Genomic DNA, 21,808 nt, shown 5'->3' on the forward strand with positions numbered 1-21,808 from the left:
CCAGTCCAGGGTGTTCCCTGCCTCTCGCCCGAAGACAGCTGGCGTAGGCTCCAGCACACCTGCAACCCTTGTGAGGATAAGTGGTAGAAAATGAATGAACATAAACTTCCGACTCCCATCCACATGACATTTGGCCATCAAAACACTTGACACACCGTGTCAACCAACAATATCTTCCTTGGCATGAGAAGATGGTGCTTCGGAGACAGCTCTGAAGATCACCAAACAGGCTAACATGTCACAAAACTACCATGATTGCAGTCCCGGGCTGAAGACAAAACGTCACTTCACACGACATGACGACCCGAGCAGCCATCAAAATTCCTGGAGAATTTAACCAATGGGAATTCTGAAATACAAACCATACTTAATGAGGAACACATGCTATATTTATGAAAATTCTTGTTATCTGCTAGTATGTACACAGACACTCAGCAGACACATAAATAAAATATTATCATATAGTATAGATAGTATAGAAAAACTGTTTATGGTTGACTTTCTTAATACAGTTTTCAACATTATTACAGCCCCGTAGACATGAAATAACACCCATATAGTCACCTGTACACACCTATAATTAGGTGTGTAAACCAGTTAGTCTCCATCCATTTTTTATGCTGCTTATCCACACTAGTTGTGGGGGGCATGCTGGAACCTATCCCAGTTTTCTTTGGGTGAGAGACATGGTTCACCCTGGACTTGTGTCCAGCCAATGGCAGGGCACATGTCGATTTGTGGAATTTATTCACCTCTCAATGTTTGATAAGGTCCAGCTCAATGCTATTTCCCATGAAATTGCATAATGTGCCAGATTTGGCCCCCGGGCCTGATGCTAACCACTCACCCACCGTGCGTCTCAAATGTATATCCAAAGCCACACATTTCTACACAGAATGGAATTACAATTAAGACATAACTTCTTTTCACTCATACTACGAAGCAAAAACACAGGCTTATGAATGCCTTTTTAAGGAAACATAACAATTGTATGGATAATAATATATATTTTCAACTATCTTTCTAAGAGACCTTTAATAGCTCTATAAAGGCACACTTGTTGTTGACCCAACCTGTCCCCTTTGAAGAGCTGTGTTGTCGAACAACAGCGCCCCCTAGTGCCTAGAAACATTGCGGTCAAAAACATTAGCAGTTCAACATTACATCAACACAATATAGACCCATATTATGTATAGTTGAGTAAAATAATGAAAGGTATATACAAGATATATAGGTATATACATTTTTTCCACTGACAGTCTTTTTATACATTTTTTTTATACACATACAAGTATATAAAGAGTTAGAATAAGAAAAGAAGGAAAAAGAAGAAGAGGAAGAAGGGGCGTGGCTATGCTGCTCTTAAAGCTGTCCTCATTGTAGCTTTCCCCTCCCCTTTTGCGAGTCACATGGCAGCTTTTCCGCTCTCTCATGACAATTTAGCGCAAATAATCACAGGACGAGGCGTGCCATGTTGCTATGTTGTCATTGGGCATCTTCTTCAGCCACAGCTCTCGGTACCGGGCACTACTCGGCGCCGACCGTCGGCCTGACACACCAGCAGCACCAGCAGCAACCACCATATTAAACAACAAGACTACAGAGTTGACGAAGCAGGAAGTGGGGCTATAGTTTGTCGACGAACGCCAGCGGTGAGTTGGGGAGTCCATATTGTGGTTTAGCCTGATAATTAAACATTACTCTTTTATATGTGAGTCTATATGTACATTTTCAGGATGTGTTTGATTGGTTTGAATGTCACTTTCTAAGGTGCGTTGCTTTATTAACACCGTGTGTGCCGCCGGCCGGGCCGGCTACTGTCATTTCCCGACAATGAAACAAAACATTAGCAAAAAGGCAGTTTTCTCTCGGTGCATTTCTTCTTAACAGTGAGTTAACTCGATTTAGCTTCATTTAGCGTGACTAAAGATTTATGTTGAAACGCAACTGTGCTCCAAAGTAACAGAGACCATCCAATGGCCTCCTTAAATCATTAGTGGCGTTTTGCATCAACATCTGGAATGGACAGTCTTATGTTTTCAGTGTCAACAACAAACTAGAAAACAGGATGCAAGTCATAAATCGGTACTAATCACCACATTTAAATTGATTGATCATGTCGCATTTTAGCTATTTGAGCATGTATCAATTGACTAAGAATACAAACTTGATATAACCTACTACACAATATTATGGGGTCTATTATACTGCCTGTTACCACTTTTACTGCACAAATAATGGTTGGTTGGTAATGATCTGATTTATTTAAAACATGTTTAACAAAGTTACATCAAAGAACAGCCTAATTAACCCTACATAGTAATAAGTCTCACTTGTTCACTTCCTGTATTTGGCTTGTTCATACAGTATGTTACCATTTTCTAACAGGGAATAAGTGTGATAGGGTTAATAGAGTTTGGCAATAGCACAGCAAGAATAAATATATAAAGAAAAAAAACTGACAAAAACTGTACAATAAACAAATATTTGTTTTGGTCGTAGACTTTTGATACACATTGTATTAGTGCAATGTCCAATGTCGCGGTGATGTCTTTGAGAAGAACGCAGTATTTGAAGATGACTGATGATGAACAGTCGCTAACACACGCCAAACAACAAGAGGTTATTGTTTGCAGGCAGTTGAGCCTCCTGATGTTATCAGTTGATGGGACTATTACTGACCATGCACATGACCTCACCCATGGGAAGGGAAGCACTGCTTCTTCCTCTCGATGTGCACAAATATTAGCAGCACATCAGCATTGAACCCTTGCGTTACTATTTCAATAAAGTGTCAGGTGGAAGAGAAGCACCGTTCTTCTTGCATGTTTCATCATGTTGTTCCTGTGGATGTTTGAGCAAAAGGAAGAGAGTAACGAATTTGGGGGAGTCTTCCAATAGGTCAAATATAGAAGGAAGAAGTACTTTAGTTTGAGCTGTATGTCAATTCTGACACGCAAGTGTGAGTCAGCTGACTCCAAATACCAAACAGAGGTGTGAGCAGCTTCGGTTAAGGCTAGTGTACCGCAAAACATCACACGCTGGGCATTTCCTGCTAGTGTGTCATTGTTTGAACATTTGCTGTGCTTTATGCAAAGAATTGGATAATGAGTGTAAAATTGTCAAACGTAACGTGATGCGTCAGGCTACATTTTAGCATCAGTTGAACACTTTGTCAGGCTTTTTATGAAATTACCAATCAGATATGCTGCATTTCAATATGCTCAGATGACCTTTACAACAATACATGCATCTTGGAGCATTTTTTAGTGGTAGAAATTGAATGAATAAATGAATGTTATAATGTTTTGTTTTGTGTTTCACAGGGCAAATTGAAGAAGCAGCCATGTCCAATGAACGCACGCCCCTCGTCACTTCAGGGGTGTGTGGTCTGGCGGTGGCGTCGGCAACATGCGGGGCCGTAGTGGACACGTCACCTGACTCCAGCTCTGGCACACCTAGTAAAGAGCCCCGAAAGCTCAACACATTTTTTGGGGTGATGGTGCCGACCATTCTCTCAATGTTCAGCATCGTACTGTTCCTGCGAACAGGTGAGCAATGGACCTTTTACGAAAGGATATCAGTTAGGTGAACCTAAACTGACATGGTTTGATTTTGCAGGGTTTGTTGTTGGTCATGCCGGTCTCCTGCAAGGTCTCCTAATGGTGTTTGTTGCCTACACCATCATAATGCTTACCATCTTGTCTATATGTGCCATTTCCACCAACGGAGCCATACAAGGCGGCGGCGCCTACTGTATCCTTACCAGTACCTTCACAAATTTGCAATCTGTGCATTTCTTTGATCTTACATACATTACACAAGCCTTGACGCTTAATCAGACATGATCAGTCGATCGCTGGGCCCTGAGTTTGGAGGAAGTATTGGTTTGATGTTCTTCTTGGCCAAAGTGTTTGCGTGTGGAGAATATGTTCTTGGTCTTGTGGAAGCTATACTTGATGTCTTTGGCATGGATGCTGGTAAGTTTATTTGTACTGTATAGCCATTTTTTAAAAACACATTTCATATTCCTGACAAAATACTAAACAACACACACTAGAGAAAGCATTTTCCACAATGGACAGGGAACCTCGTTCCATTAGTGACGACGATCCGTCTGTGTTGTGGGTATACTCTGATCCGTTCTTTACAGCGCTTAATTGGTTCCAGACCTCACTGTGAGAAGTACATTTCCACTAAGTAGGATTACTTATTTATTATTCCTTATTGAAATATTTTCACAGGTAGAGCATAGAAAACCTGTTTACGACCTTCTATATGTGTGTTTAACATTATTAGAGCACTCTAGACCTAAAATAACACCCCTATTATGGTTGTGCCATTCAGATATGATATATATCATAGCAGAAATTGGGCCAATATCAGAAATAAATAAATAAATACACATACAGTATATGTGTGTGTTTTTATATGGAAGAGTACTGTAAATAGTGCATGTTGAATACAGGAAGTGAACAAATGTATTAGCAATATTTGGGCATGTGGCATTGTGAATTGTAACATGACGTATTCCAATGTCACCTGTATGCATGTTTGAAATAAATTACAATAACAATTTTAATGCTTGAAAATGTTGCAAAAATACAAAAAAAATGTGTAAAATTTGCTTCAATATTCATATCTGTGCACTATTAATAAGTCACATTCAACCACAAAACAGTGTGATTTATTCATTCATTCATTCATTTTCTACCGCTTTTTCCTCACGAGGGTCGCGGGGGGTGCTGGAGCCTATCCCAGCTGTCTTCGGGCGAGAGGCGGGGTACACCCTGGACTGGTGGCCAGCCAATCACAGGGCACATATAGACAAACAACCATTCACACTCACATTCATACCTATGGACAATTTGGAGTTGCCAATTAACCTAGCATGTTTTTGGAATGTGGGAGGAAACCGGAGAACCCGGAGAAAACCCACGCGTGCACGGGGAGAACATGCAAACTCCACACAGAGATACCCGAGGGTGGAATTGAACCCTGGTCTCCTAGCTGTGAGGTCTGCGCGCTAACCACTAGACCTCCGTGCCGCAAGTGTGAGTTATTAATTAACATTTTTAAAAAAACAAGCTAGCACGCAGTCCACACAGCAAGGATGCCACGTGTTTGATTCCCCGCTTGGGCATCTCTGTGTGGAATTTGCATGTTCTCCTCCCCGTGCATGCGTGGGTTTTCTCCGGGTACTCCGGTTTCCTCCCACATTCCAAAAACATGCTAGGTTAATTGGTGACTCCAAATTGTCCATAGGTATGAATGTGAGTGTGAATGGTTGTTTGTCTATATGTGCCCTGTGATTGGCTGGCCACCAGTCCAGGGTGTACCCCGCCTCTCGCCCGAAGACAGCTGGGATAGGCTCCAGAATGCCCACCACCCGTGTGATGAAAAGCGGTAGAAAATGAATGAATGAATGTATACAGTAATTCATGATTTGGTCCTTCCTTTCAGAAACATCCGTGTCCCAGGGTGTGCATGTCCTCCCTCAAGGTTATTGGTACACGGTGCTCTACTCCTCTGTGGTCCTCCTGCTGTGTCTGATGGTGTGTCTGGTGGGCGCCCACATCTACTCCCGCACCGCCTTCGCCATCCTGCTGCTTGTTACCGTGTCGCTGCTGTCCGTCTTCATCAGTTCTTTGGCTGTCAGTCCACGGGAATTCGTCATCACTCACTTGGGTCCTGGCAACCAGACCCTGCATTACAATGCTAGCTATACTGGCTATAACATCACCACACTGAAGAACAACCTGGACTGTAAGTGTTTGGGTGCACTCTGGCATCGCTTCATGCCTGCTTACCTAACGTCTCTTTTTTTTTACCCTCTAGCTGGTTACTCTTTGGACTACAGCACAAACACCGTCATGTCCTTTGCCACCGTGTTTGCCGTCATGTTCACCAGCTGCACTGGAATCATGGCTGGAGCCAACATGTCAGGTTATCGCTTGTTACTCTTTTTGAATAAGTTGTTTCTTGTGAGGTGATTCATGGAATGAATTAAATTATCTACTCCACTGAGATCTTTGCGCTTCTCTCTGAAGGAGACCTGGAAACTCCGAGTGTATCCATCCCCAAAGGTACCATCGTGGCCGTCATTTACACTTTCATTGTCTACGTTCTCTTCTTCCTCCTGGTCAGCGCCACCTGTGACAGGTGGGCAACTGTGGTGATGTCTATTAAATGCTTGGTGGTACTGTAGATGACCATAATGTATTCCACTGTATGTTTTCTTGATGCTTTCTAATCTGCAATAATTAAGCTGCTGTTACTATTGGGGAGGTTGTTTTATTTATTTTTTTACATAACATACATTGTTAAAAATTGAAGAAGGCCTATTTAAAGGTGAATGTTCTTCGCTTAATAACACAATTTTATTTGTAGGACTCTGCTGATTCAAGATTATGGCTTCCTCCAAAGAATAAACATCTGGCCGCCATTTGTGACTATTGGGATATACTGCGGCGCCTTGTTTGCTGCAATGTGCTCCATGATTGGAGCATCCCGAATCCTGCATGCTCTTGCTGTGGATAAGCTTTTTGGTACCGCTGCACAACATCTCTCTTTGTCCAAGTCTTTTCTACTAAGCAGATTCTTTCCCACAGGTTTGCCGTTAGCACCCGCCACCATCACATCCAGTGCAGGAAACCCATGGATGGCCGTGCTTTACACCTGGGGGTTGGCACAGGTGAACAGGCCCTCTGTGGTAAATACTCACGTACTCATACGGCATGACAACTTGCATTGTGTGTTGTGTTGCAGTGCGTGGTGTTTGCCGGTCAACTCAATGCCATTGCCAGCTTGGTAACTGTTTTCTACTTGCTTGCCTACGCTGCTGTCGACTTGGCTTGTTTGGCCCTTGAGTGGGCATCGGCGCCAAATTTCAGGTAATCAGCAAAGAGTGTGGAGCACAGCCACTCTGTTATTTACTGCTGTGATAATGCTGCTATTTACAGCTGCATTGCTGTTTAAAAAATAAAAATAAAATAAAAACTTAAACCATATTACGAAAGCAGGAAGTAAACAAAAGTACCAGATGGAGGGGTAAGATGTAATAAACTTTGCTTCTTCCTACTCCTTTTTGACATGTGGAACTCTGAACTGATTATGTGATGCACTCAATTGTAATCTGATGCATGTTCAAATGAAATAAAACCATTACCATTATCATTACCAAAAGTTCCTACCAACACTAATCTATAATTAGGATAATTACAGAACTGTTTTTCCTATGTTCTAATTGTTCAGCACTTTATTTCCCATGCCGGTGTCAACCTATACCGTTATTGACAGCAGCTCTTCCCTCAAACTAATGTCAGGTCACATCTTGTGTAATTAAAAATTAATCATAGGTGAGGTTCTTTTCTTTTTTATACTTTTACTTTTTTTTTTTTTTACTGATACTTCTCCAACATTCTGTTTGCTTGTCCTGTAGGTCACTAAAAGATGTGTTTATCGTCCTGATTCTATTTTTGTGTTTTACAGGCCAACGTTCCAGTTCTTTTCCTGGCATACGTGTCTGCTGGGCATTCTGAGCTGTTTAGTCATGATGTTCGTCATAAACCCTGTGTACTCATCCGGCAGCATCGTCCTCCTGTTATTGCTGCTGCTCTTCCTTCACTACCGATCTCCCACCAGCAGCTGGGGCTACATTAGCCAGGCTCTCATCTTCCATCAGGTACTCGAGAAGGGACCCATCATCTACCATGTACCTGCGTCACTGTCCTCTCTTCAGTCTCTTATTCTTCACCTTTGGCTGTACTATAGGTGCGCAAGTATCTGCTGATGCTAGATGTGAGGAAGGACCATGTGAAGTTCTGGAGGCCACAAGTCCTGTTAATGGTTGCAAACCCACGATCTTCCTGTCAGCTGATCCTCTTTGTCAACCAGCTGAAAAAGGGAGGACTGTTTGTGTTGGGCCACGTGCAGCTTGGAGATCTAGGTAATTATCCTGGAGTGGTCTGTGTAGGCCATCTGCAACTAACATTAACGTTTTGTTTACTTCTTCTCAAGCAAAAGGGTAACTGATTGTTGTCACATGCTTTCATTGCTTTGCTGTGCACAAAACAGAATTCTTTCACTTCCTGCTTGACATCGTTATTTATAGTAAGCCAGGCTGCAGTTGTGCTAGCATTGCAAAGTACCTCCAATATCGACCTACTACTACAATTTAATTACATGATTTTACTCACTCTTTGTCCTACCCTGGAGCAAATGGTGTCTTGTGATACATTATCTAATTGAAAGCCAAAGAGCAGGACATACTAACAGTATATTCTTACGACAGTACCATAACCAGCCCACAGAAAATAAAGTTTAATATGAAAAATACACATTTAGGTGAGGATCCAGAAATAATGTGGGCATCACTTTCTATGACATTGCCCTCTAGTGGCAGATAGGGGTAACTGAGACCTTTGCTTAAATGGCAAGTTTCTATATTCCTTTAAGGTACAGTTTGGATATGAAGGACATGAAGTTGTATGACACACAAAGACAGCTGGGATAGGTTCCAGCATACCCGTGACCCGAGTGGGGATAAGCAGCATAAAAGATGGATGATGTATCATGAAGTCACACTTTATATCTTCCTTCCTTTTAAGATTCTCTGCCATCAGACCCTGTGCAGCAACAGTACAACTTCTGGTTGAGCTTAGTCGATAAGCTCGGGGTGAAGGCCTTCGTAGACCTGACGCTCTCTCCATCTGTCAGACAGGGAACGCAGCATCTTCTGCGCATCACAGGTCTCGGTAAGCACTTTGAATTGATGCTCCTTTTTTCTCGTCAGGGGTTAAAATGTCACTTATGGCTGTAATTAACGTTACTGTGACCCGTGCCAGTGGTAGAGATTTTTACCACAGCACACCACCGGAGACATCTGGAAAGCTGAGGCTGGAGTCTATGGAAAAAAGTGAAAATATTTCACATGTAATATAAATAATGATATATAATAGATGGTTGTCAGCAATTAAGTAAATAAATGACCCCATCCAGTATGTATATGTATATATATATATATATATATATATACTATATATACACAATACAATCATTAATAACGCATACATCTTTAGGCATATTTAGAGGATGTCTTCTTGTTTTTAAACATCCCCTAGTGACATCATTACGTCTTTTCAAGGTGGCATGAAACCCAACACTCTGATCTTGGGTTTCTATGACAACTGCACCCCTGAGGACTTCTTCCTTCAAGATACTGCCTTTTGTGGCACAACATTGGGACAAGGCGCTGAGGGCGAGTATAATTTTGGGGTTGACCTGCCTTCATTACAGGCTCATTTCCCTCCAGTCCGACACGTTGAGAGCCCACGCTGGCTCTCGCCTGAGGAGTACATTGGGATCATTTCTGACGCCATCAAAATGAACAAGAACGTGTGCCTCGGACGTTATTTTTTCCACTTGGAAGGAGAGGGGAAACAGAGCAAAGTGGACGGGTCAGAGCGGACCATTGATGTGTGGCCTCTCAACCTGCTGCAGCCTGGCTATCGAGATTACCAGGACGTGTGCAGCCTCTTTTTACTACAGATGGCCTGCGTGCTCAACATGTCCAGCAAGTGGCGCAACGCACGAATGAGGATCTTCCTAAACGTGGAGACGGAGTCCAGCGACCAGGGCTGGGTGGTCAACGAAGAGACGTTTCGAGACTTGCTGAAGAAGCTCCGAATCCGAGCGTCCATCAAGATAGTCCCGTGGGACTCGGTGGTGCAACACCACACTCAGCCAATAGAGGGCGCTGAGGGGCAGAGCCAAGCTCTCTCAGAGCCCTTCTTGTCTGCAGTGAACTCTATGTTAATGGAGCACAGTTCTCAGGCTGCTGTCCGCTTCCTGTATTTACCACGCCCTCCTGCTCATCACAGCCAATCCCAGATGTACTTGGCTCAGCTGGAAGCAGTCACCAACGCTTTGGGGCCAACGCTCCTCATCCATGGCGTCACCCCTGTAACTTACACTGATCTGTAAGCATCTGTGTTTGTACAAACTCTTTCCTGACTTCTTTAAGTATATATAAGCACTGGTTACATGTAAATGAACACATCATGTGGATGCAATGGTACAGCTCAGCAAAGACTCACTGGCCACTCCATTAGATACATCTAATGAGCTATAAGAGCTCTATCTTTACAGAAATGAACAGTTTGGATGAACAATGCCGGAGAGGTATTCATTTACCAATATATTTATTACTGTGGCTAACATATTTTTACTTACCTGCGGATGAGTGGTTGGTGCGCAGACTTCACAGCTAGGAGACCCGAGACCCTCGGCCATCTCTGTGTGGAGTTTGCATGTTCTCCCCGTGCATGCGTGGGTTTTCTCCGGGTACTCCGGTTTCCTCCCACATTCCAAAAACATGCTAGGTTAATTGGAGACTCTAAATTGTCCATAGGTATGAATGTGAGTGTGAATGGTTGTTTGTCTATATGTGCCCTGTGATTGGCTGGCGACCAGTCCAGGGTGTACACAGCTGGGATTGGCTCCAGCGACCCTCGTCGAAAATGAATGAATTAATGAATGAATGTCTTACAATGGCAATGAAAAACTGAGTATTATTACTTTTGCTCCGGTATTAGATCACATTAGATGGCATGGGTGTACCTAATGAAGTGTCTGGTTGGCGATTGACACTACATTCTAATCTGTTACTGTCAGCCATGTGGATACGCACCCTTGAGTATTGTACGTTCTAGTACAGGGGTGGGCAAACTTTTTGACTCGCGGGCCACATTGATATGACAAAATTTACGGGGGGGGGGGCAGACTATATATTTTACACGTAACAGTCCACCTGGTATTATTGTATCTGTAAAATTGTCATGCAATCTGCTATTATTATTTATTATTTTATTTTTATATTTAAATATTTTAAAAATAATAAAATATTATAATAATTACAATAAAATAAAAATAATAATTATTATATTATTATTATGTAAAATATGCAAATATAACAATAATATCATATATATAATTAATATAATAATTAGCATTAATGTAATAATTATAATAATCATAATAGTTCTAATAATTATTATAATAATCTAATAATAATAATAATTATTATTATTATGTGCTTGTGTCCCTTTTTTCAGGAGCACTTTGTAAACAACAGACCATGTCAAAAAACGACATTGATAAAACCATCAAAAGGTTGGCTCAGGCCATGATGCCAGGTTGTATGTTGAGTTTAAATGAAATACTTTGGAAAGATTGGGCGGGCCGTATTCAAACACTTGGCGGGCCGGATGTGGCCCCCGGGCCGTAGTTTGCCCACCCCTGTTCTAGTAGGATATTTTCCTATACCGTTTCATGCACTTGAACGCCTTTAGTGATTATTACACAATTATCACACTGTCTTAATGAGATTTTTTTTTAGAATGTCCATATGAAGAGTCTTATCATCAGGGATGTAAATCAGAATTTTGTGGTATTTGAAAGACAATTGTAGAATCTTTTTCTTTAAATAATTTTTTGCAGGGCCAAATTTTCAAATAAGGGAACAATTTCATTTACACAAGTCTACTTTTTTGTATGCATACATGCACAAAGGAGAGTCTAATCAGTCACCAACTAATGATGGATCCAATTAGGTCAAGGTTGTTACAGACAAGTTATCCTATCACAGGTGTAATGTAGCAAATGCACTTCTTTCTGTGTTACATTGTCGTGTTTAACACTGCATGTTACCTCAGCAGGAACAGGAACTTGCTAAAAGAAACGGCGGCAAACATGACTCAGCAACAGTTCATGAAACGCCACTAAATGTACGTCTTTATAAACATGCATAACTCTTGTTTGTCAAAGGCAACTGACAGGTCATTAGGTGCACTAATCTTTAATAAGATCCAATACAGGAGCCGTCACAAACACTGCCTTTACTAGGATGAGAAAATAAATTAGAAAAATATTATATTTGTGTGTTTGACAGTGCTCTTGTATTGGAGCATATAAGAAGAGCGCAGGTGTACTTCATGTTGTGGTCAATGAGTATATCTTTGTAACCGCGGTAGTGCTTCAATGTAATAAATATTGTGTTGTTAATGTTGTCTTTGCGATTACTAGTAGACTTGTCCTGCACGTTTCCGGTACGGATCGCAGAGTACTTCCTGTTAGCTCAATCTCGTGTATCGTCTCGTTTCGTGACATCCCTAGAAACAACACAACTTCACAACAAAACACGTTACGCAACCAAATATAAACTAAAATAAGCAAAACTTAAACTTTCGGGCCTTTCAGAAAACATTCAGTTTTTGTTTCTTGTTGCTCATTTTCTTCACCTTTTCAGCTTGCTTTTGTGGGTAACTCGCCCCCCCCCCCGCCCCACCCCATTTCATGTCCCCAAATATGGCACCACTTAACCAACTATTATTATTTTATTGTGGTTTGGCTTTTGAACTAAACAGTGAACTGCATTCTTGGGTCTCCTTTGAGGATATACGTACAGTACCAGATTCCCCAAAGTTATTCAAGTTAGTCATTTTTTTTCTGCTTCCTGGTTTAGTCCTGGTCGTTACCCCTCTATTCCTTCCACTGTATATTCCTCCTTGTGCACTCCTCTGTGGGCTTTTCTCTGCTGTGCTCCGTTGTGTAACTTTCCCACAAAGATTGATGACATACGAAGCCAGTCCGGCATGAGGAGTCCAAAAGCAAACCTCTGAAAGATTATGGAAAAAAATAGATGAGTTGATGTGTTTCCTATAAGAAATATGTGTTAATATATGATTGATGCTGACCTGTACTGTGTGTAGCAGACAGCCACTGGTGTAGCTGGAGTAGCCAACTGTGTTCAAGGCCTCTCGGGCGAAATCTGTAGCGCTTTTCACCAGACAGCTGCTTTTCATTTTGTTCATGTTGGTGGACACCAAGAAGGGCATGACACACTGTGGAAAAATTGATGATTATTCCTTATTGAGTACAACGTCATAGACGATAGAAGTGTTTTTAATTCATTTGTCATCAGGCAGCTAAAGTATTGATGAAAGGATGCCAGCATTATGTTGAGGAGAAAATACAATTTTAGGGTGCACTCCCAACCACCCCCTCGCTGTCCCACATTGGCAGACACCGCCCAAGAAAATATGTACATATTCTCCTCTCATTCCATGTGGAAGTGGTAAGTTTCAATATAATAACTTAATTACAGAGACTAACTAGTTAGCTCGCTAACTTGCTATGCTATGTCCAATTAATTGATGTCCATTTAAGGTCTGCCAAAGACCATCACTGTGTCCAGATCCGGACCGATATCGGCCATTTTGTGACGTCTGGTCTAAATTAACATCTAAATGATGTTCTGCAGGTAAATATAGTTCTCAACTTTCTTTCAGTTGTTTACCTGGACAGTAATCCCCTTTGACTTGTACTCAGCATGCAGACACTGAGAGAAATAAATCACAAACGCCTGCAAGAAAGAAGAAGACAAGGTAAGTTTCAATCTAAGTTGCAAGTAATTGGTAGTATTTTTGAAACGTGTACCTTTGTAGCGGAGTAAAGGGCCAACAAAGGCTGTGCGTGGATCCCCACTTGAGAGGAGATATTGATGATCAACCCTGTCCTTCTGCACCAGACAACCCACAAACATGTGTAACCCAGCAGTACATTATACTCAGCAGCCACATGACTTTATTAACATACCTTTTAAGCATGCCAGGAAGAACTAATCTTGTCATCTGAGCAAGGACAGAGAATTAAATAAGATATCATGAAATGCAAATACAGTAAAGTCTCGTTATATCGATATTCTCAGGAGTCGGAAAAAATACCGATATAACCGGACTATCCATATATCCGATCCTGCGCCGAACTGCATTAAAAGTGGGCGGATCTTTGATATGGCATGTAATTTTCTCCTTGAGTTCATGGATTGCGTATCTAGCATGCTTTTGTACTACAATAAATTTTGTACTACAGTAAATAAAAATAAATTTACGCTGTAGTGATTACCGGTTACCGGGACATAATTCACCCCGGAACTATCGATAGGGAAGGTGTTGCCACCCGGAGGGGTAGGCGCGAGGGACGGGTGTTTTCCGCTGTGTGTGCTGCACTCTGGTGGTGGAAGTGTGAAAAATAAAGTTGACTGGAAGCAGCCGTTCGCCGTGTTCTTTTTTGGTATTGAAATCCTTAAGCAAAGATTGATTTAAGCTGCTTTTGTATCGATATAAGCAGACCAAATTGGCTGGCGGGAGATGAAAAGGGCATCGTAGTAACCGGATTATCATAATAACCGGGTATCGTACTAACGGAGCTAATTATATCATAAAAGACTAGAAATTTGCCGGGAAATGAAAATAGTATCGTAATAAGTAGTAATTCATTTTAACCGATATCGTTATAACGAGACTTTACTGTAGTCATAGTTGACATCACATCATCTTACCTGAGCTACAGATAGCGTGTTACAGTTGATGACCTCACTGATTTTCTGGCCACAAGAGAACCTAGATGTTAGTAACGCCTCACGGATGAGTCTGTGTCATTTGGAATCAAAGTAAATATACAATACCTGTTCAGCACATGGAATTTCATGGAACAAGGCAAAATCATCAGAGTAGGACATTGCCACATTGTTAACTGTAACACAGAGATAACATGGAGAGTCATTTACAATTGAGAATCAACCACTGATTGGATCATAGACAGGTGACGCAGCAAATTTCCAGTTCCTGTTTCCATGACAGTAACAAGAATCATTTATCATTAATAATACATGAAGAACACAGTCGGACTCAAGCATTGTATTAATAACACAACACCCGCACCATATTGTACGCTAACCAGAAAAATGTCCTCAAACTGAGGCAAAAATATGTAACATTACATTTCTTAAGTTGTATTGAAATATAATGCAATTGAACATACTATAACAAAACGTAACATAATGACTAGGGATGTCTGATATTGGATTTATTTTATACCGATATTATCCAATTCTCAATTTCCGATTCCAATATCAATCGATACCGATATGTGTAACATCACATACTATTACAAGTATTGCAGGAAGAAATCTTAATTCCGTCGTGCATAACCAATAAGTTTAATATCCGAAAAAGACATAACGTTAGTCAGGAGCGAGCTAGCTTGTTACTAGCCACCCACGGTTGCTTACACGCTTCAGACTGGATTTGCTGAGGTCATCATATGCCTGCACGAAAATACGGGAGCCCATAGGCCTAGAAACAGCATTTAAAAACATTTATTTTCATTATCATTTCACTTCCAATATTAAATTTTTATGTCAATATCGTCTTGATAGTCACAATATTATTGGGCATCTTTAATAATATCATAACGTAACATTATAAAACATCGAAAAAGATGATTACTGCCAAAAGGAACACTGTTGTTGCCAATAGAGTGAAGCAGGACCACTGCAAATATTGTAATACTAGAAGACAAATAGGCTGAATACTCATGCAAGGACTGCTGTGACATATACGTCGGCAAACTTTGGCCTAGGTAATATTTCATATTACTTTTTATTCCTGATGCACGGTCCAAAATGTGAGCAAATGTAGCGTATTCTCTCGTCTGAAAATCTATATCTCTTATAGACAATTTCATCAGGGAATGCTAGCGAATCGGTGTGATCTCAAAGTAGTCACTCCCGTCGTAGTGCTGCACGAATTACGCGCTAAGTCCGCATTTTCGACTATGGAGAAAATGTTATGAACCAGATTTGACCATGAAAGTTCTTCTTTAATTGTTTTAATACCCAATAGCCGTTTTCTTACCTAGAATTCCAATCTCCATGTCCTGTAGTTGTTTGGCCATGAAAGGGTAAATGTTGTGGTCGTGTGTGAAGTCCACCCGGATAGTGTGAGTCTTTTTTCCATGCTGTCCCTCTGACAGAGTGAACACAATTTTAGATATACAATTCATTTATAGAACTTATTTTAATGATGCTGTATATTGAGCCAGAACCCTGCCATTGAGTTTTCATAGTGAAAATGTCTGTTTTAAAGTTTGTCAATACCTCTGAATAGCGGTTCAAACATTGCTCCCTCACTCTATTGCGTTATATATATATTTTATATTTTATATATATATATATATTGTTTCATGGTTGACTAGGGCCTACAATTAGCCCACAAAATTGGCCTAAATCAAGCATTTCCAAGCATACAAATGTTCTAACTTGCCTTCAGCGGCAAGCATCAGGCAGAAGTGGTGGGAGATTGTGATTCCCAGCCAACAAATACGGGACTGTTTTGCGAAACTGGACAATCCGGAGCTGGACTATCTACCAAACTATTGCTGAAGTCCTTGGTCATGTTGAAGAGTCAGAAGAGCAATCTTTAAGTAATCATTTATCAGTGTCCTAATTGTGTAATCCTAAAGTAATCTGAAAAAATGAGCTCGGCAGCTGTCCGGAAGTCCTCGGGAACCTTGGGAGTATGAATAGCAGAATAATGGTAAAAATTGTATTTAGAAAGTCTTAAACTAGTTTTCTATGCTGAAACTATGAAAATCTTCAGTTTCTTCATATTGATTCAGATTTTGCGGAAATGTACTTATCACCGTCGGGTCTGGAACCAATTAAATTGAAACCAATTTCAAATTTAATGGCAGGGTTTGAATCTCTTCTCACCAATCTCTTTGGCCACCTGCCGAAGCTTTTCATCACATCTGCTCACCAAAACAACATTCAGGCCTCTTCGAGCCAACTGAAGACAAGAACACCATCAATGAAATAAATAACAAAAATATGAAACATCACAACATTGCTGGACTTTTTCCTCATTTTGGAGAATTTTCGAGACTCACCTCCATGGCGTATGCTTTACCTATGCCGGATGTGGCTCCTGTGACAACTGTGGGAGGAAGTACACAAGCGTTTCAGGACTATTGTATAGACTTGCCGTCACTGAGGAAACTGAAAAATCAAAGGATGCAGGGAGCCACTTTGCTAATTTTAATTTTGTAAAAAGCCTTAAAAATATGTTATATATATTTAAAGACTAATCATTGTGGTATTATTAGTTATTAGTTTCAACAGTTCAGCTTTTTTACTGTTACGTGATGGCTTTTCTGTTTTTCATCCCCCCCTAACAGTCTTTGTTATATACACCGAAATATACAAAAACCAAGGCAATTTTTCCCAAGGTAAATCATGTAAATATATTTTATAGACAATGACTGTAGTTTTACATGCAGAAAACACAAAATCATTACAAATGATGACTGGAAGAAACTTATTGTTGATGCAGACTTCCTGTGCATCCTATATGCTGGACACTTGCAACTTCCTGTAGACCCATGGCGGATTACTTAGAGTCACATGCGATTAAAAAAATGCACAGATAGTGATAGGGTGCTTTCTTTGGGCACTGGATTTCATGCAAAAATATAATTCAGGGCAAACTGAACTCTATTGTTGTCATGCACGTAACAATTGTTAAGTGCATTATTGTACAAAAACATAAGGTAACATTTTAGCAAAAATTAAAAACAAAACTATACAAAAACTGGAGTGTTCTAAGAATTTGATCATCAGATGCATTCTTAATGACAGAAAAGTCCACAATACCATGTTCAAATTTGATTTGAAATTTGATTTTCACCAAATAATACCTTGTCCAAGTAGCATATAGTATCATAAACTGACACACAGTTGTTTAAATGAACACTGAAAACGTTTAACATTACCTGCCCATTGCCCGTACGTCCTTAAATCCATTTGCCAAAACTTAGATAAAATAAACTCTCTGAAGCCACACCAGAATTTCCCTCCTGTTTTAAGCAAGTAGAAAAAGAAAGTCAATCCACCAATGATGAGCAGGATGTCAAGTAAAGACATTTTGGTAGACTGTGACCAAAGTCTATAATTCTATGCAAGACATCAATAAGTACGTGTGCCAAGATGACCTCTGCTCCTCCTTTATTTGCTGCTCCACCTCTTACTATGTACAACTGGCACAAGAGGTAGGAAACTACCACATACAGTACATTTATTTCAATTGTTAACAAAATCTATAGCATTACAATATTCCAACACGTTTTTAAATCTGATTTTTAAAAATGAACTATAAGCTATTTTATACTTAAGGATGCCCCACTGATGCAGTACAGTTGAAAGTTCTTCCCCTGATGCAGCATGTAATCATAAAAAAAAAAGGGCTCATGTGAGTGATAAGTAAGCCGACATCACCATGACATCATCATATGGTGCAGTTGAGCATCCCACCCAGTAACACAAGCGGTGGCAATCTAATCACAACATAACAAAGCAAAGCTACAGTACATGGCACTACTTAGAGCTGGGATGGAGATAAAACAATGTTGTGATAAAAAAAAAAAAAAAAAAAAAAATTGTCACTAGTTTTTGGATGCACAATTCACGTGCGCATATCCTGTCTGACCCTCGGCCCACACCGTAGTTTGAGAAAAAAAATGAATACGGAATCACCATGCATCAGTATGAGCCTGCACATATGCACATATGCACATTATCACTCAATAACATCATAAATAAATTCTTGCTTTTATTCATTCTCACATAATATCAGGATATGGAAACAAATATGAGGTGAAATAAAAACATAGTAATCTAAATAGTCATGGGGGAAAGTTAGATGGCGCATTCGAGGACTGTCAAACCACGTCGGACAAGTCACCACTCTCCAACTGTGGAATTTTGAACGTTATATTATTTTTAATAATATATTAATTATATTTTATTATATTTATTTATAATATATTTATATATTATATATATATTTATTTATTTTATATATTTTTATTTATATTATATTTTAATAATATTTTTAATAAAATAATGGCCCATATTTCCGAATGTTATATCCTTTACATAAGACAGAGATTTAATCACAACTTTATAGATAACAATATAGATAAAAGCGTAGTTCTACATGCGATTAATTATGGGTTAACTATAGACAAAATGTGATTAATTGTGATGAAATATTTGAATTGATTGACAGCCCTACTTGTTATACAACGGTGCATTGCAATGTTTACATATGACACACAGTAAGCTTGAAAGTTGACTGACTTGGATGGATGAGGTTGAATGCCGCCTATGTAGATGATGTGATTAATGCAATCCTTATAATATCAGTCTTGTGAATATGGATTCTGGGTGGTAGACATTTTTTTTTTTCCACGCTGTTGTGAATGTGTGCATGACACGTGAGGAAGAAATCTTTTTTTCCTGTGGTTCCAATCTGCCATGTTTTCATATCAGCAGAGACAGTCCACACTCACGGAAATCAGCGTCTGTTGACGGATAAGCTGAAAATACTCCTGATTAAATGTTTGAATGATAATATTAGTGATAAAGCCACGAATGCGGACGTCATCAGGATGGCCATGAAGACTTGTAGTTTGAGGAGGATCCCGGAAGAATTCTTCCAGGAGAACATGAAGGTGTGGCAGAGAAGGCTGGGAAAGTACTACTTTCCAACAGTCTAGGGTAGGGTGTTTACTTCAAGTGGGAAAACCTGTAGATTGGATTTGAAATACAGTAAAGTCTTGTTATATCGATATTCTCGGGAGTCTGAAAAAATACCGATATAACCGGACTATCCATATATCCGATCCTGCGCTGAACTGCATTATTTTTGGTATTGAAATCTTTAAGCAAAGATTGATTTAAGCTGCTTTTGTATCGATATAAGCAGACCAAATTGGCTGGCGGGAGATGAAAAGGGCATCGTAGTAACCGGATTATCATAATAACCGGGTATCGTACTAACGGAACTAATTATATCATAAAAGACTAGAAATTTGCCGGGAAATGAAAATAGTATCGTAATAAGTAGTAATTCGTTATAACCGATATCGATATAACGAGACTTTACTGTATAGATTTTGTAACACCATTCCTGGAACATTTTTGACGCACCCCGTATGTTGTAGTAATATTGCAGAAAAGTGACGATACTGTAGCCAGGCATTGCGAGTACATTGTTCTGAACTGTTGACCCCAGGTATCTCTTCTCTCTGTAACCTCACTCTTCCACTTGGGTCCCTAGCACTCCAAAACAACATCAGCAAATTCAGCTGCCGTCTCTGCATGCAGCCGTACAAAGTCAGGACTCAGCATGTCACCTTCATGGCCTCACAGACACATTGGAAATCATAAAACTGCCAAGTCCTTACTGTGTCCTTAGCAAGAAATGAAGCAGCATAGTGGTCTTATTATTCAGATGGAAAATTTGGGAGATCAGAATCAATACTTCACCTATTTCCTCCTTATTTCCTCGTTGGTTACTGTATTTTTATTACCAATGACAGGTGACATTTGAGCTGAAATATTGCAAAAAGTATTATTCTACTCAGCAAACTCCTATCAGCCACTAGAGGGAACCACAGCAACAACAGCCGAGAACAGCATGGCACTGCAGAATTTAAAGTGGTTGTAAAGATTGAGTGGTCCCATGGAAAGCATGGGTATGCATTTCAGTCATAGTAAAAGAGACCATGGATATTGTCCATGAGAAAAGATAGTGGCGGTTAAGGTCACATGATGACACACTTTTGCGTGTTTTGTTATACTGTACATGTAGATAAGATAGTGTATGTCTGCAGTCTTCATACACAGACTGAACTTCTCTTGTATTGTTCTCTGGGATGCTTTTTTGTGTCTTGATGATGGTACAGTCTTGATGCACATGTTGATTCACTTGAGCAATTAAGCAAGGTCACAAGGAGGCAAAAGTCTAAGCCTCTCTATGGCCCCGCCTACATACAGGCTGTTTGATTAATTCCTGGCGACATGAATCTTCCTCTTAAAAAGTAACAAATTCCTGGAGGGATGTTCTTTAAAAGTCATGCAACCAAGGATCTGCCATGTGAAAATGACATCCGTCATCTTTTTTTGGTTTTAATGATTGAAGGACAAGTTTGGGGACGAAGATGTTTCTGTGTTTAACATCAAGTTCATAGGTTAAGTTCAGTTCAAAAGTGTTGAACGCTGCCGCTTATTTGAGCGGGTCCAACCTTCCTTTGCGGTGATCTCCGACAGTGCCGTTAGCCATGTCACTAAGAGGCTTGCAGGCAGCAAGATGAGTTTAGCACAGCCTCCCCTGGCTAATCTGATTACTGCAGCGAGGCAGCTATCAATGTGCAAGTCAGGACAAACATCCTCACACTTACATGTGGAGGAGAGCCATGGGACTTAAAGCTCCACCTGAACACAATGTAGCCATATAGAATGTGTTGATGTTGGCTCATGTGGTTCTTGAATATTCTATACTATTCTATACTCTTTTTTTTCCAATTGAACATATTTGATTTGATTAATCCCAGTCAACTCATAACTAATCACAATTAATTGCAGAATTAATTGCAAAATTGACCCCCCCCCTTGCCCCTGAAATAGAAATACAATGTTAAAAAGGACTCACTAATGAGTCTGAAAATATATTTTTGAACTGCAGCATAGTCCTGTTGAAAATGGACCACACACGGGTGGGGGGGGGGGCTTCACCCCAATGTCTCTACATAGCCAGCTGCCGTTTGACGCCCCTGCACAACATGAAACTCCACCCCAGATCGTGATGCCGCCGTCTCCACTGCGCCGTGTGGTAGTGATGTGCGGAACGATACTGGAAAATTGATACTTATGATACCATGTTCTAAAATCGATGACAGTTGTATGCCATTCAACCTCAGCAGCAATATTAAATAAATACAAAAGTGACAATAAAGGGCTTAGGTTGTCCACAAAGTATCTATATTTAAAAATATAATAAGCAATACAACACGGTACTATAATATCAATATATTTGGGGTTATACAGAGTCAGGCAAAATGATCT

The 21,808-nt window shown here is 40.2% G+C and overlaps 2 protein-coding genes across 2 annotated transcripts; one reads left to right on the plus strand and one right to left on the minus strand.

The window, feature by feature from the left end:
• The first annotated feature begins 1,382 nt into the window (after positions 1–1,382).
• Positions 1,383–10,506, plus strand: slc12a9 (solute carrier family 12 member 9). Its single transcript, XM_058087344.2, has 14 exons — positions 1,383–1,652; positions 3,327–3,551; positions 3,622–3,756; positions 3,843–3,980; positions 5,464–5,766; positions 5,839–5,946; positions 6,051–6,162; positions 6,391–6,548; positions 6,612–6,694; positions 6,769–6,893; positions 7,492–7,684; positions 7,774–7,948; positions 8,610–8,756; positions 9,146–10,506. The coding sequence occupies exons 2-14, from the start codon at positions 3,347–3,349 to the stop codon at positions 9,982–9,984; spliced, it is 2,721 nt and encodes a 906-aa protein (XP_057943327.2). The 5' UTR covers positions 1,383–1,652; positions 3,327–3,346; the 3' UTR covers positions 9,985–10,506.
• A 1,907-nt stretch (positions 10,507–12,413) lies between these two features.
• On the minus strand, positions 12,414–17,850 carry hsd20b2 (hydroxysteroid (20-beta) dehydrogenase 2). The gene is made up of 11 exons (XM_058087345.2): positions 17,674–17,850; positions 16,792–16,838; positions 16,616–16,691; positions 15,759–15,869; positions 14,528–14,595; positions 14,402–14,446; positions 13,657–13,691; positions 13,498–13,579; positions 13,358–13,423; positions 12,756–12,902; positions 12,414–12,676 (listed from the first exon to the last, which is right to left on the minus strand). Exons 1-11 carry the CDS (start codon positions 17,822–17,824, stop codon positions 12,533–12,535), a joined length of 972 nt encoding a protein of 323 aa, XP_057943328.2. The 5' UTR covers positions 17,825–17,850; the 3' UTR covers positions 12,414–12,532.
• Positions 17,851–21,808: the final 3,958 nt, after the last annotated feature.

The sequence above is a fragment of the Doryrhamphus excisus genome, linkage group LG21, assembly GCF_037039965.1.
Source record: "Doryrhamphus excisus strain RoL-2023G ecotype Guam linkage group LG21, RoL_Dexc_Guam_v1.1, whole genome shotgun sequence".
Classification (NCBI taxonomy): Eukaryota; Metazoa; Chordata; class Actinopteri; order Syngnathiformes; family Syngnathidae; genus Doryrhamphus; species Doryrhamphus excisus.